Genomic DNA, 13,381 nt, shown 5'->3' with positions numbered 1-13,381 from the left:
CTTTCTCCTGCTCTTTGAAATTCTATGACTCTATTAATCCAAACCTGCAATATTCACAACTATCTATAAATTCAATTGTCAGACGGTGGATTTTTATTCTAGGCGGCACTTGAATCCAAAATTAGAGGCAGTAAAATTCGCATTAGGTCTAAGAGAAATGGAATTGTAAAGGCTATATTTTAGAAGAAAAGAAAGCCCTTTCCGACAGAGAGAAGACTATTTGAGAGGTAATGATTTTATCTGTTTTTAACATTGCCTGGTGCCGAGCTTCAGTCCCGCAGTGTGCCATTAACAAAAGGAGTTCTTATTCTGAAAAGCAGTGGAATTTAGTTTAAGCTTATGAATGGAAATAATAATCGTTGAGTGAAAGGGTATAAAAAAGGCAGGCGATAGTCCGCCGAGAGACAAGATAAAATAATACAGCAGAAGACAGAATCGGTTGTTCTTTATTGTTAGGAACATTACTGTTATTCTACATTATAAATAGTTCTTGAGGACATACATTTCTAGTAAATTATTCCAAACGCTTTTATCATATTAAGGTTCTAGTTTTAGTGTGTAATGTCTTTGAAACAATGTAATAGGAAATGTGATGGCTTTTTTAAACTGGGAAATGTCTAGATGATGTCTGCAATATCTGTGGTTAACACATAAGCCTATCTGGTGTCACTGCGGATCAGCAATAAAGAAGATTAGGAAAATCAGATTGTGTAATAAAATCTTAATTTAATTTCACAATAAATAAAAACATGTCAAACTATCATATTCGTCAGTTAGAAATATATCAACTCTATTCATATCTGAGAATCATAATGTTTTAGAAATTATTAAAACCTCAAAGAAAAGTCCAAGAGAGAGTAATACAAAACATCTTGCATGTGTAGTGTATTTGTGATCTTATCCAAACATCACATCTATAATCCTTGCGTTTGCTCACTTTTTGTTGAAAGTTAAAATTCAGAGAGGCTCTCTGACCAAAGAGATGATTGTTTTTGCTTTGTTTTCATCTGGCAGTCTACTCTCTCTTATTTTATGTGCTGAGGCAAGGCATCACAAATCAGCAGGAAAACAATTTTGGAAAACACAGCCACTTGGCAATGACAAGGTGTCATTAGGCTGTTTGATCCAGTGCTCTGACAAATATAGAGACAATCATATAATCATTGCATTAAGGTGCAGCCACTGAGAGTTTCCATGGTCGCTCGCTCGCTCACTCTCTCTTTGCCGGAAGGAGAAAGTCTATCTAAACACGGATAGCTGGAGGCTGCATAGTTAGCTAAGTGCTGGAATAGAGTTGCCCATGAGAGCTACTTGCTGTTTAGAGTTACTGGCTATTTAGATATAGTGGTGGGTGTATGGGAAAATCTTTTAGAAAGGAAATTTTAACTTAATAGTGTATCATATATTTAATTCCTATACAATGGTCCCGGAAAAGTAATTGGACACTTCAGTCACAAATATATAACCAAGTGATATCTGTAAACAGATGACGCTAGCTTTATTCAGAACTACTTCACTTTTCTTAGCTATTTTTGCAACACATTTTAACCCACTCGTCCCAAGGTCATTTAAGTTGATATGAAGTCGATTCCCGTCAAGTTTACACTATCAGAATAACAATGGACATGTTACACTAGCATTTGACACCCAAAAAGTGTCTAAATTCTTCTGACTTCATTTTGAAGAGTATGTCCATTGTTTGATCATTTTAAACAAACATTGTATGTAAAGTTTTGTTTAAATAGTGTGTTTGCACAATCTTTCATTAAAATAAATGCCACTTGGTTTGAAACATTGTTATCCAATGCAACGCCATTCAAACATTCTTTTTCAATTATGGCTTAAATGACCATACTTTTGTGACGACTCTAAATAGTCTTTAAGCAATGCTTTGAATGACATTGACAGGAATAGTTTAAAACAGGGGTGTCGAAAGTCTGGCCCGCGGGCCATCTGCGGCCCTCCGACTGCACCGATGCGGCCCGTGAGAGACTTTAGAAATAGATCAGAATTAGGCCCACTATGGAGAAATTATATGAATATAATAGTGCATTCTGTGTCGTCACCAGCTTCATCCATTGGCAGAGTTCAACAAGAGTTTGGAAAAGTCCTTATTTACAAGGATGAAGCGCCTCACAGAAAGAATGACGCATTTATTAAATGACTGACATCAGGATAGATACTTTAATCATGTACTTGTTCTTTTAAAAATGTTCTGATACCCAGTAGCAGTTCTAGCTTTTATGGCACCCTGCTCAGCTAGCATGTACACATCTACAAAATAAAATGAAGCGTAATAATTTTAATCAAATTTAAATCGTATTTGTAACGCAAGTAACAACAGCACAGAAGTTAGAATTCTATAGCTATAAAAAGTAATACCTTGAACAATAATGAGTAATCCCTTGCATCACTTCATGAAGTGATAAAATTTAATCTGTTTCTGATTATTGTGATGGGTCACACTCATCAGTAGCAGATCTATATGCTCTTTGCAGTGCCACTAAATGGACATTAAAAAGATAAAAATGTGAATAAATGAGTATAATATTTTGAATAAGACTTCCATTATATGAGTTCTTTGTGAGTGAAATACCCTATCCTTTATTTACATGTAGGAACTACACAAGCATACCATATAGCACAAATTATGATTAAAACTTGCAAAATATTAAGTGTACACTAAAGATTATGCATAGTGGCAATCTAGTAGCTTCTAGGCATTCTTTCTTATTTTTAAAGTGATGCAGCTACATTTGGCCCCTTACCGAAAACGTTTGGACACCTCTGGTTTAAAATATACATTAAGCACTTTAATATGCATATGCCTATAACATATGCCTACTAATTTTACTAAGAGTTTTATAAGAGTTAAAAGCACATTATAGCAAAAGAATGCTTTAGGCATTTATTCGATTTTTATATTATGTTATGAAATACGTACAGAACTGCTCTTCTGTCTACATATGAGGGGATAATGATTTCACTTGTTCCAGTATAAGAAATCCAGACATGTGAAACAGGTTGCCTTTTCCGGCTGTATGGGCAGATCAATTGTTATAACATTACTGGGTTGGAAGGTAGTAATTCACTTCATTGTCAATGGACGCCTGCAAAATAACACCTCTGATTACATGCAATCAATGTGATAATGGCAAAAACACATTTGTACAATGGAGCAAGATGCCGTAAAAATGCCAGTGGCGGGAGAGAGGAGATGAGGAGCTAACGTTTGGCTGTGTAATAAATACAACAGAAGGGCCAGCGGTCTCTAGCAAAGCACAAAATACACTATTCTGAAAGCAGAGAGATAAGGATGTATATTTATCAAGATTTGCATATAGTATATTTTTGGTTTAAAAGAATCTTTTAACTCTCTGTGAAAATATATATAGGAGAAAAGGACTAACATAAATCTTTAAAGAAATTGCTTGGTTGTCTTTTTCTTTATAATTTCATTTAAAAACAAAAAGTGTTGTTCTCTCTAGTTCACATCAGTGTACACTGACATCAGTACAGGGTTAAGAAGTCCAAATCTGATAAGAGTCATGTTTGTGTGCATATGTGTGTGCATGTGTGTGTGTGTGTGTGTGTGTGTGTGTGTGTGTGTGTGTGTCTGGTACACTCGTAGATGAAAATCTTGATGATTTAGGTCATTTTCCTGTGCTGGCAGATAAGTGTTCTGCTTTATCAGGTAAGATGGCCCTCTCAATACTACACAGAACACACATACAGTATATACATGTACATACTCTCACATGCATATAAATAAAAATAGAACAAATCTTAAGATTGTTATTTGTAATCTGCAAAAACTGTCGCAATGTTCCACTCAAAATCAGTAAAGCAGTACAAGAGGTCAAACCAGGTGTGTAAAGTTTCATGTGATTATTATTTTGGAAGTCTGTCAAATTGATTTGTGTTATCGCAGGTAGGAGCAAGTGACTTCTTCTTTGGCAGAGACAGGGCTCTAAAGAACAAGGCTGAGCAAATAAGCTTTGGCATTTTTCAATAAGCAATATGACTAAAATCACCGCTTTACTGCTGTCTGAGCGCAACTCCTATCTATTCAGCCGCAACAGGACACAAGAGCAGATAAGAGAGGATGAGCCGCAGTCTCAATGAAATTAAATTGCACATAAATATAATAAAAATTAAAGTAAAAAAAAGGAGATTAAAACACATTCTATTAAGCCGATGGTTAAAGAGGATTTTATTCCAGGAAATATGACAAGGGCGTAAAAGAGGTGCAGAGAATGAAAAAAGAGAGGGAATGAGAGAGAGAGAGAGAGAGAGACAGAGAGAGAGAGAGAGAGAGATGGTGGTTGTTTTTTGGTGCGTGAACCGGTGAAAGCCATGTCTTTAACCAGATCAGATTCTTGAAATTGGCTGTCAAGGCGGGATTGTCCTGAGTTATAGCTGTCTATCACCCCCACTTGCATAGAGATGCGCCAAGCTGCTGTCGCCTTCCCCTGTCGCAAAGCATCTTAAATTTTCAACACCACCATCTGTTACAAAATCTAATTCACATTCTGCCCATAATCGGGTTTACTTCTGTAATACCCATTCTGCCACTCTCCCACAGCACGGGCCCCAGCCCAGCCTGAAAGACAGACCATGTCTGCCCCTCACTCTCTTATTTGCTTTCATTAGGGTGGAAGAGGAGACGTAAAGAGTCCAACCATTTTTCAGCATATTTTTGACATGGTAGGAATCATTGCTCTTTCTTTACTGATACAACTACTACAGCTATACTGTCCCCCCTGTATTTTAACAGTATTTTGTTTATCAATTTATATTTAAACAATTAAATATACTTCAAACATTTGCATAACATTTTTTATTTAAACTAAAATATTAGAAAATCTAAATGCCTATGATAAATTAAGATTTTGTTCCACTTATTAGAAAACTAGAATGAAATTCCATAAATGGAAGATCATCTATTTAAATAAAATTGTTTCCAACAGGTAGCCTCTGCCCATCACATTTGGCCCAAAGACTCCTGGAAGATTTAATGTTTAAAGTTTTTAATAATCCTCCCAGTTATAACACACAATTCAATCCCATCTTCCCTTATGCACACAAAAGCCCTTCATTTCCCATCAGCGTTTAAGGCAATCTAGTTTATAACACAACCTGCTAAATTTACAGTAACAAGCTGTTCCCTTGACAAATTAATAATTTTCCGAGTATTTGATCATATAAATAAAACAGTGCCTCTGGAGGCAGAGGAGCTAAATCAGTTGATTCCGTTTATCTGGGAAATGGTTTGCATCTGGGTAACAGCTCTGTAGCAGATGGAGAGGTTTTCCCTCGACCCCAGGACCAGGCTTCTGTCTCGCTCACTCTGCTTTGAGATGGGAGTTATCAGTGGAAAATGTGCATGTATGTGTGTGAGAAGGTGTTGAAGGTGCATGTTTGCCTTTTTCAGAAAAGGGATTTATTTGTGATCAGAGTGGGAAGAGTGCAAAAGGTTCTACTGGTTCCCAGAGATCTGATGCCCTTATACAGAAGCTTTCTTGTCAGTGTATAAGCGTTATTGCTATATGTTTAAATTAGGGACACAATTACCCTAGCTTTTCAAAATATTTGAACATGCTGGCAGAACTGATTCAACTATAAACAGCATGTGTGTTTGTGTATAGAATATTTCAATGTATGTTTGCATGTGTTACAGTACTGGTTTGATGACCAGCGCCATCCCGGTATAAGTGCATGAATGTGTGTGCTTGCAGGCGTGCATGTGTGTGTATCTATTCGTGACTGACCTCAAATCTTCCAACACAGCTGCTAGAGGAACATCCTGCTCTGCTCGGGGTCTGTTTGAATATGTGTTTGACATGTCTGTCCCTGGCTCTAGTTTGAGCTTGGTGTCGATATTGCAAGGGATGTCCCGATAAATGTTATTTGAGAATGAGTACTGATACTTCCTTTTCATTACTCGTTGATACAATACCTGATTTTTTTATTTTTATTCCATCTCAGATGTTTATTACATTTTAAATAAATGTTAAATGTAATATATATATATATATTAGGGCTGTCAATCGATTACAATTTTTAATCGAATTAATTACACGGTGTCCCGATTAATTAATCGTGATTACTTGCATATACAAATATTTGCTGAGAAAGCCCCTCATATAACAATAATTTAATAAATAAAGATTATACATATTTATATCAATATATAATTATACATAGTTATCTTTAAATATTAAAAATTATATATATATATATATATATATATATATATATATATATATATATATATATATATATATATATATATATATATATCTCGGTGTGTCACATCATAAACATAAAATGTTTAGGTCACTGTTTCAAGTTAAATATAGTTTAATACTCAATCTTTAAACACATCTTGAGATACCTTAGTTCGCATTTGTGCTCCTTCGAGTGTTTTGAACGCAATAATGTAATGCATGTTTGCGTTGTTCTTCCTACTGAAGTGTTTTCTTCACTTTATAAACTGTATGTTGCTCATACAGCTGAAATTTCACTTACTGCCCTCTGGAGTAAACAGGTGGTACTACAAGTTTGCATTTCCCAGGAATCTTCCTTATTATGGTGCGATTAATTGTGTAAATTTTTTTAACACGTTATTTTTTGTCAAATTAATCGCACTGAAATAACGCGTTAAATCGACATCCCAAATATATATATATATATATATATATATATATATATATATATATATATATATATATATATATTATTATTATTATTTTATTTTTATCAAATGAAGTGCTTTTATACAGAAACTCACAGCATAATCCATAATACAACATTGGAGTTGGTTTTGGTAAAATAAAGTGCTGCAAAACAAAGCATCACATATATGATATTGCTTAAATATTATACAATTACTATTAATTTATAATAACTATTATTATTATCATTAGTAGTAGTAGTAGTAGTAGTACAGTAAATATTACATAACTATACAGTAGTGATACACTTCTGTCATAATTTTTTTCAATTTTAATTGAGCTTTTATTTTGGCAGAGCCAAGTGTTTCTGTGTTGTTTTAATGGCAGATTTTTACTTCTGGAAAAGCAGGTCACTACGTGACCCAATGTGATTATTAAACCGCAAAAGGCTGCTATTTAATTTATAAATACATAGTCTGTATGTGCCTTGTGCTAAAAAAATTAATTGGGTCTCTGCTCACTACAAACAAGGCACACAATGCTCGTGATGGTGTTTTCCATGTATGAGCTAAGGAGCTGTAAATGGGATGAACAGCCAGCGTCAGCACAACGGCGACTCCACCCATTCGCAAGTACACACATCTGAAGTGTGCAGCACATGCAAACTATATATATTTATCTCATTAAATCACAGGGTGATTTTAATTTTTGCACTGAGTGTTTAAGGAATGAAATTCATATGTCAGATTGTATAATTTTTTGGTATCTGAGTCTAAGTCTTAAGTCTAAGTACTTGAGCGCACTATCGGACACGATTCCGATACCAGTACCATTATTGGGACATACGTAGATGTTGCGTTTAGCCTTACACAGAGCAATATTTAATATGTGTATTACGTTCTTAGAATGTCATCAAAATAATTCCATTGTCCATTATCAAAATTAATGCCACTGATTTAGTTTCTCATGCAAATTGTTTTGATTGTAATGAGTTAGTATTAGCCTTTATTGGTGTTAGGTGAAAATGGGCTGCTGAAGACTCCAGGGTTCCATTGAACTTCCATTACTTTTTCAAGACTATTTCAGTCATTGGTGATTATAAGAATTTTTGAAAAAACATTTTGATTCAGACCAATTTGCCATTGAGTCATACAAACCAATTTAAAAATTGATTCTTCTGATTCATTAATAGGAAACCAATTCAAAAGAACGATTCATTCACAAATCGAGCAATATCTAGCTTGATAACATATTTTAAACAGACAATACTCACTATGGAAATGTCCATTAAGTACGACTTTTCCACTTGTCTAGAAAACAACATCACAACCAGATATCTCCAATTTTTCCATTAGCATTGGAACTCTGGAACTAAAAGAATTTATGCCATTGACACACTTCTGTCCCTTACCAACACAGCAAATCGTATCTAAAAACTGTTTACACACCCAATGGAGTTCAAACTGTGCTACGACCAATGTGGATGTTCATGGTAAGAGCCATGTCCTCCAGCTCCCAGCATGCTTTGTTTCAGGCCCATGATACTACAGTTCCCAGCAGTCCCTGTACATCAAGAGCCACAAGCTACACCAGTAACATGATCCTGATTGACTCAAAGCATAAAAGACTTCTTGCATGCGAATGGAGCCTAATTGGTATGACCCAGACTAACCTGTCCCAAATACAATCGATGTAATACTTTTGAGGCCCCTCGTCAAAGCACAGTCACCCATTTTAAAAGGTTTCGCTTAAATATCTAAAATATCCTATTGAAATGTTAGTGTGTGTAAATGCGTGTCTATGAAGGTGGGAGCTGGATACACACACACAGCTTAACTCTTTAAAAGTGGATGACGCTGTTCAACAAGAGGAAGCTGAGCGGATATCTAAAGTGCCCAAGATGAGATATGGATGAAATAATGCCTCTATGTATTATTAAAAGCACAAACAAATACATTTCAATCTATGGGCATACTCTCTAGAGTACATTTAGAGATAATTCACTTTCTTCACATTTTTTAAGTCACTACTTTTCCATATTTGCATACGCTGTCACATATTCCAAAGAGGGCCAATACTGTACAAGTGTCTCTGAAAATTAATTTATATATCAAAAGAACATAAAAAAGTTAAGATAAATCATAGAAGTGAAGACAATTTTCACTTTGACCCTTCCATAACCTCTAAAGTAATAACCATAAATGACCTGAAATTACTACAGTCAAACAAAGACATTTTACAGAAGACGGCCTGAGAGAGAAAGATAGAGAGAGAGAGAGAGAGAGAGAGAGAGAGAGAGAGAAAGAGGTGTCCTGGTGAGGACTCTTAACTGGTCACATCTGGCTGTATTTTATACGCAAATCAGCCCCCACTAAATCTAGATAAAACTCACTGACTCGTGATCGGAGCAATGATCTTCATACATCTAAATTTATATGCTAATCGGAATCCTTGAAGCATTTAACACATTCCTCTGCATCTGGAGGGGGCAAGTACCGTCAACCTCGGCAACCTATACCCATAAACTCATCATAAACTTTTCCTATCCTATCTAAATCTACATCTACATTTCATTCAAGCTTATCTATCTATCTATCTATCTATCTATCTATCTATCTATCTATCTATCTATCTATCTATCTATCTATCTATCTATCTAAAAATTCATCTATCTATCTATCTATCTATCTATCTATCTATCTATCTATCTATCTATCTATCTATCTATCTATCTATCTATCTATCTATCTATCTATCTATCTATCTATCGTATATGAAAACAGACATAAAAATGACAAAGGAACAAATATAAAAGCACACATATACGTATGTCTAACAAACACATAGTTGAGTGATGCAGCACAAATGGATATGGCCTGATTGCATTGTATTATACTTAGACACAGCTACAGGGAAAACTCTCCGATTCAGGTACACAGAGCATAATGGCTACAATGTGCGAAACACACACCCACACGCACGCACGCACACAAACACACAGACACAGACACACACACACACACCGCACAAACAGGTGATGTCCAAAGACAAAACACACCAGTGAAGCAAGTATGAATGGTGGGTAGAAAAAGAAGAAAAAAATTAAATGTAATTAAATAACAAATAAAAAAAATACAAAATACAAAACATATTAAAAACAAAACAATCACCAGAATTGATTTTGGCTTTTGATGACACTGTTGGGGTCCTTTTCTTACCTTTGGTTATATAGAGCATGTGCATCACGCATGTGACTGGCCTCGACGTCGTATTGCTGTTGTGTTCTCCAAGAGCCGCATTTGGCGTACTTATCTTCACTATTAACTTGGGCCTTTGATAAATTCATTCTACAACAAAGGGGAGAGCAAGAACAGGAATAAAAACGAGGGTCAGAGAGATTGACTGAGGAATTCTGATAAAGAACCAATGAGCCATTAGCTGCTGAAAGACAGTGACGCAGCCCTGCACACCGTGAGAGAAACTATTACCTTTTTTCCCTAACTAGAACTCTTTAATGCATTGGTTTTAACTGTGCTTCTCTGTAAAGTATAGGTAGTGGTTAAACCTAGGTTCTTTTGTAATTGAAATCTGGCTTGACACTTTTAATGCGTAGAGTCATCATTCTAGCGGCCGCAGTTTTAACAAGTCTGAGGTGTCGTGAGATAAAAGGGGAAAACAGGGAGATCAACGCATGCCCGTGGCCCCTACACATTAGGGCGGGAGAGCCTGTGGCTTTACAGGACCCTCAGAATCAGAGAGGTAAGACCAGGGTTAGAAATGATCATATAAAAACAAATGTGCGGGAAACGGTTTGACGTCACACATGCACAGGAAAAGGGATTGTGGAGTTTATTTGCTAAATGTCTTAGTGATTCAAGGGCAGAAATATATATATATATATATATATATATATATATATATACTATATATATATATATATATATATATATATTTTATCTTGGTTTTAATATATATGGTTATTTCACACATTCTCTCACAGATGCATATAATACTTATGACATCTCAAAGAAAATAACAGTCTCATGACAACTCATAATAATTTGTACGAGATGGCAAAATCGTGACATATTGTACAACTTGGCTCATACAAAAAAGGAACTTTAATTTACTGACATTTCCTTTTAAAAATGAAACGTCAGTAAACAAATTTGGTTGTGTATTTCATATGCAATACTTCCATCGTACACAAAATTATTTTCCTATAAAAAATCATGTTAAGATGAAGGGTTTGGGTAAGGGGTTTATGATTATGTTTAGGTTAGAGAAAATGGCAATAGCAGCATGTTGCTTTGTATATTTTTCTCTATGGGAGTAAAAGTCATATGTTTTTGTGTGAGCCAACTTTCTTACAGTTTCGCCATCTTTACTAATTATTACGACTTGTCATGAGATTGGGCAGCAAGAAAACAAAAAGTAAGAATTCAACAGCGCTCCGATGTTTCAAGAGACTGTCTGTTGTAGACTTACTGTATGTAAATCAAATGGTAATAACCCTCAGCTTTGTGTTAGTACAGCAAAATTTTTACACAAACTTATGGAAATTAATTGAGGCCACTAAAAAGTAGGCTTAGAAAAACTCCTGGGTTCTTCAACATTTGCTTAAGGTTTCAGGCTAAAACAACAGCCTCTCAATCAAAGATGATCACATCCGTTGGCTTTGAAGATTTGAGGGTATAGATTTCATAAATATAAAATAAAAATATAGGTAAAGCACAGGAGAGCAAAGCCTGTCTGTGGAGGAAGTGAAGTGGTACAAGCCACAGGCAGTGTGGGTGAGGATGTGAGTCTACTGTCTCTAATTAACAGAGGAGGCTCCCTAATTTTCCTTCTCTGTTCCAACTCAGCAAACACGTTCAATGTCATTAGAGCCGCACAACCCCCAACCGTCCCCACACTCGGACTGATGAAACTAATCACTCAACTAATGCTGTGCTTTGGCAGCTGTCTGATAGAACGCAGCCATGAAGATATGTCTGTCTTCCTGCCTTTCTCTTTCTCGCCCTCTCTTGTTCCTCATCCTCTTTCTGTCTATCTATCTAACTATTTTATATATGTCTGTCTTTAGCAGGAGATTTTTTAATTTTTTAAAGCATCTCTTGCTTTACATCAGCTTTGTTTTCTGTTTCTTTCTCTAAAACTCCTACACAATGTTTTTTTACATTTTATGTCTGTTCAATATTTAGAAGCTTTGCTTTAAATGCCAATATTTTTGTCTCAGTTTTTTCCATTTTTCAGAATTAGAGGCCACCTAACTTCCATAATTTCCACTTAAATTCCATTTAGAGTGCAAAAGCACACAATATAATGGCTATGATGTCTACAGCAATGTGCACAAACATAAGGCTGCAATTCATTATTTCTGAAATCATTAGTTTGCTGCAAATCAGTGTCAGCAATTCTTTTAATTGTCAAATCACTTTGTTGCAATCATTGCTAATTTTCGAGTTAATTCAGACTGAAAAACTCGAGTGCTGCATTCTAGAGTGTGTGTTTACCTCCAAACAGTGGGCAGAGCTGTGTGTGTGTATGCATTGAGCCTGGTTAGCCAGTCGGGGCTTAGTGGAAAAAAGCAACACACACACACGTACTGTTTTAGTTTTAGTTCTGGGCGAGTGAGCAGCAGAATCAATAAGCCACAACATCACACATGCCACACGGCCTGATACACTCCTGTTCCTCTCAACTCTCTTTAATGTGACTTTACACACAAACACACTATGACACTCCCAATGCCAGCGGCATTAAATATCTGTCATTAACTAGTAGGACAGTTTTCAAAGCATCTCAGATTTGCACATAACAAATGTAGATAATAATTACATCAAAAGCCAATAACTCTCTGACCTTTGTGACACAATATTTACATTTAAAAATGAATAAGAGAATAAAGATAGCATGTAGTATAGAAGATAAACAATACTGTATAACATATATTTTTACACATATTTAAGTACAGTATATACACATTAATTTTAAGTACATAAAATCTCTCTAGAGGAATCATAGATCATTTTAAAGATTTAAATCAAAGAATAAAAAAACAGATCACATAAAACATGCAAAATAATCATGCACAAATACATATACAAACACGAACAGATTTATCTCAGTCATACATTGGATGCTTCTAGATAAAATAAATAGATCTAGTTAATCTAGAATGCATAAGTGGAGTTGATATGTCAGAAAAGCATTTGTGACAGACCTATGTAAATAACATGGTAATCCTGGCCTGTGAGTATGTACAGTAAAATAGTTTATTCAAATATAGGGAAATTAATTAGGGCAGGATTTTGCAGGATTGTTAGGCACAGTCAATATGTGTATGCAATTTAATTCTTCAAAATGTTTACATCAAATTGTATTAAATAGACTCAATTAGATATTTTTAGAGTCAGAGTAATAAACAATTAGTAATAAAAATAAAAGTAAATAATCTATTACAGCTAGCCTGATCATTTCTTCACAAAAACAATCAAAATATTTGGGAACAAATGATTATTATGCTAATACTTAACTGCAAGGTCTTTGTTTAAAATTTACATGGATAAGATATTTCAAAACAGTGAGAGAAATTATTATTATTTTAATATAATTATAATGTAATAATAATGTAATAATAATGTAATAATAATATGGATAATTACAATTTTAATTATTATTAAAAAACATTAATAACTATG

General features: G+C 34.8%; 1 protein-coding gene across 4 annotated transcripts in view; it reads right to left on the bottom strand.

The window, feature by feature from the left end:
* Window positions 1-13,381, bottom strand: part of esrrga (estrogen-related receptor gamma a) — a 92,533-nt gene that overhangs the window by 72,300 nt on the left and 6,852 nt on the right. For 3 of the 4 annotated variants that reach the window (XM_052146071.1, XM_052146069.1, XM_052146070.1), the window contains exon 2: window positions 9,896-10,024. The exons of the other annotated variant lie outside the window; for it this stretch is intronic. In XM_052146071.1, coding sequence (XP_052002031.1) covers window positions 9,896-10,023 — 128 coding nt within the window. In that variant the 5' untranslated portion in view covers window position 10,024. The remainder of the gene's footprint in view (window positions 1-9,895; window positions 10,025-13,381) is intronic. 4 annotated transcript variants of the gene reach the window in all.

Source organism: Xyrauchen texanus, chromosome 16, assembly GCF_025860055.1.
Source record: "Xyrauchen texanus isolate HMW12.3.18 chromosome 16, RBS_HiC_50CHRs, whole genome shotgun sequence".
In the NCBI taxonomy this organism is placed as follows: domain Eukaryota; kingdom Metazoa; phylum Chordata; class Actinopteri; order Cypriniformes; family Catostomidae; genus Xyrauchen; species Xyrauchen texanus.
The sequence above is the reverse complement of the archived record's forward strand: the minus strand, read 5'-3'. Positions and strand labels throughout refer to the sequence as shown.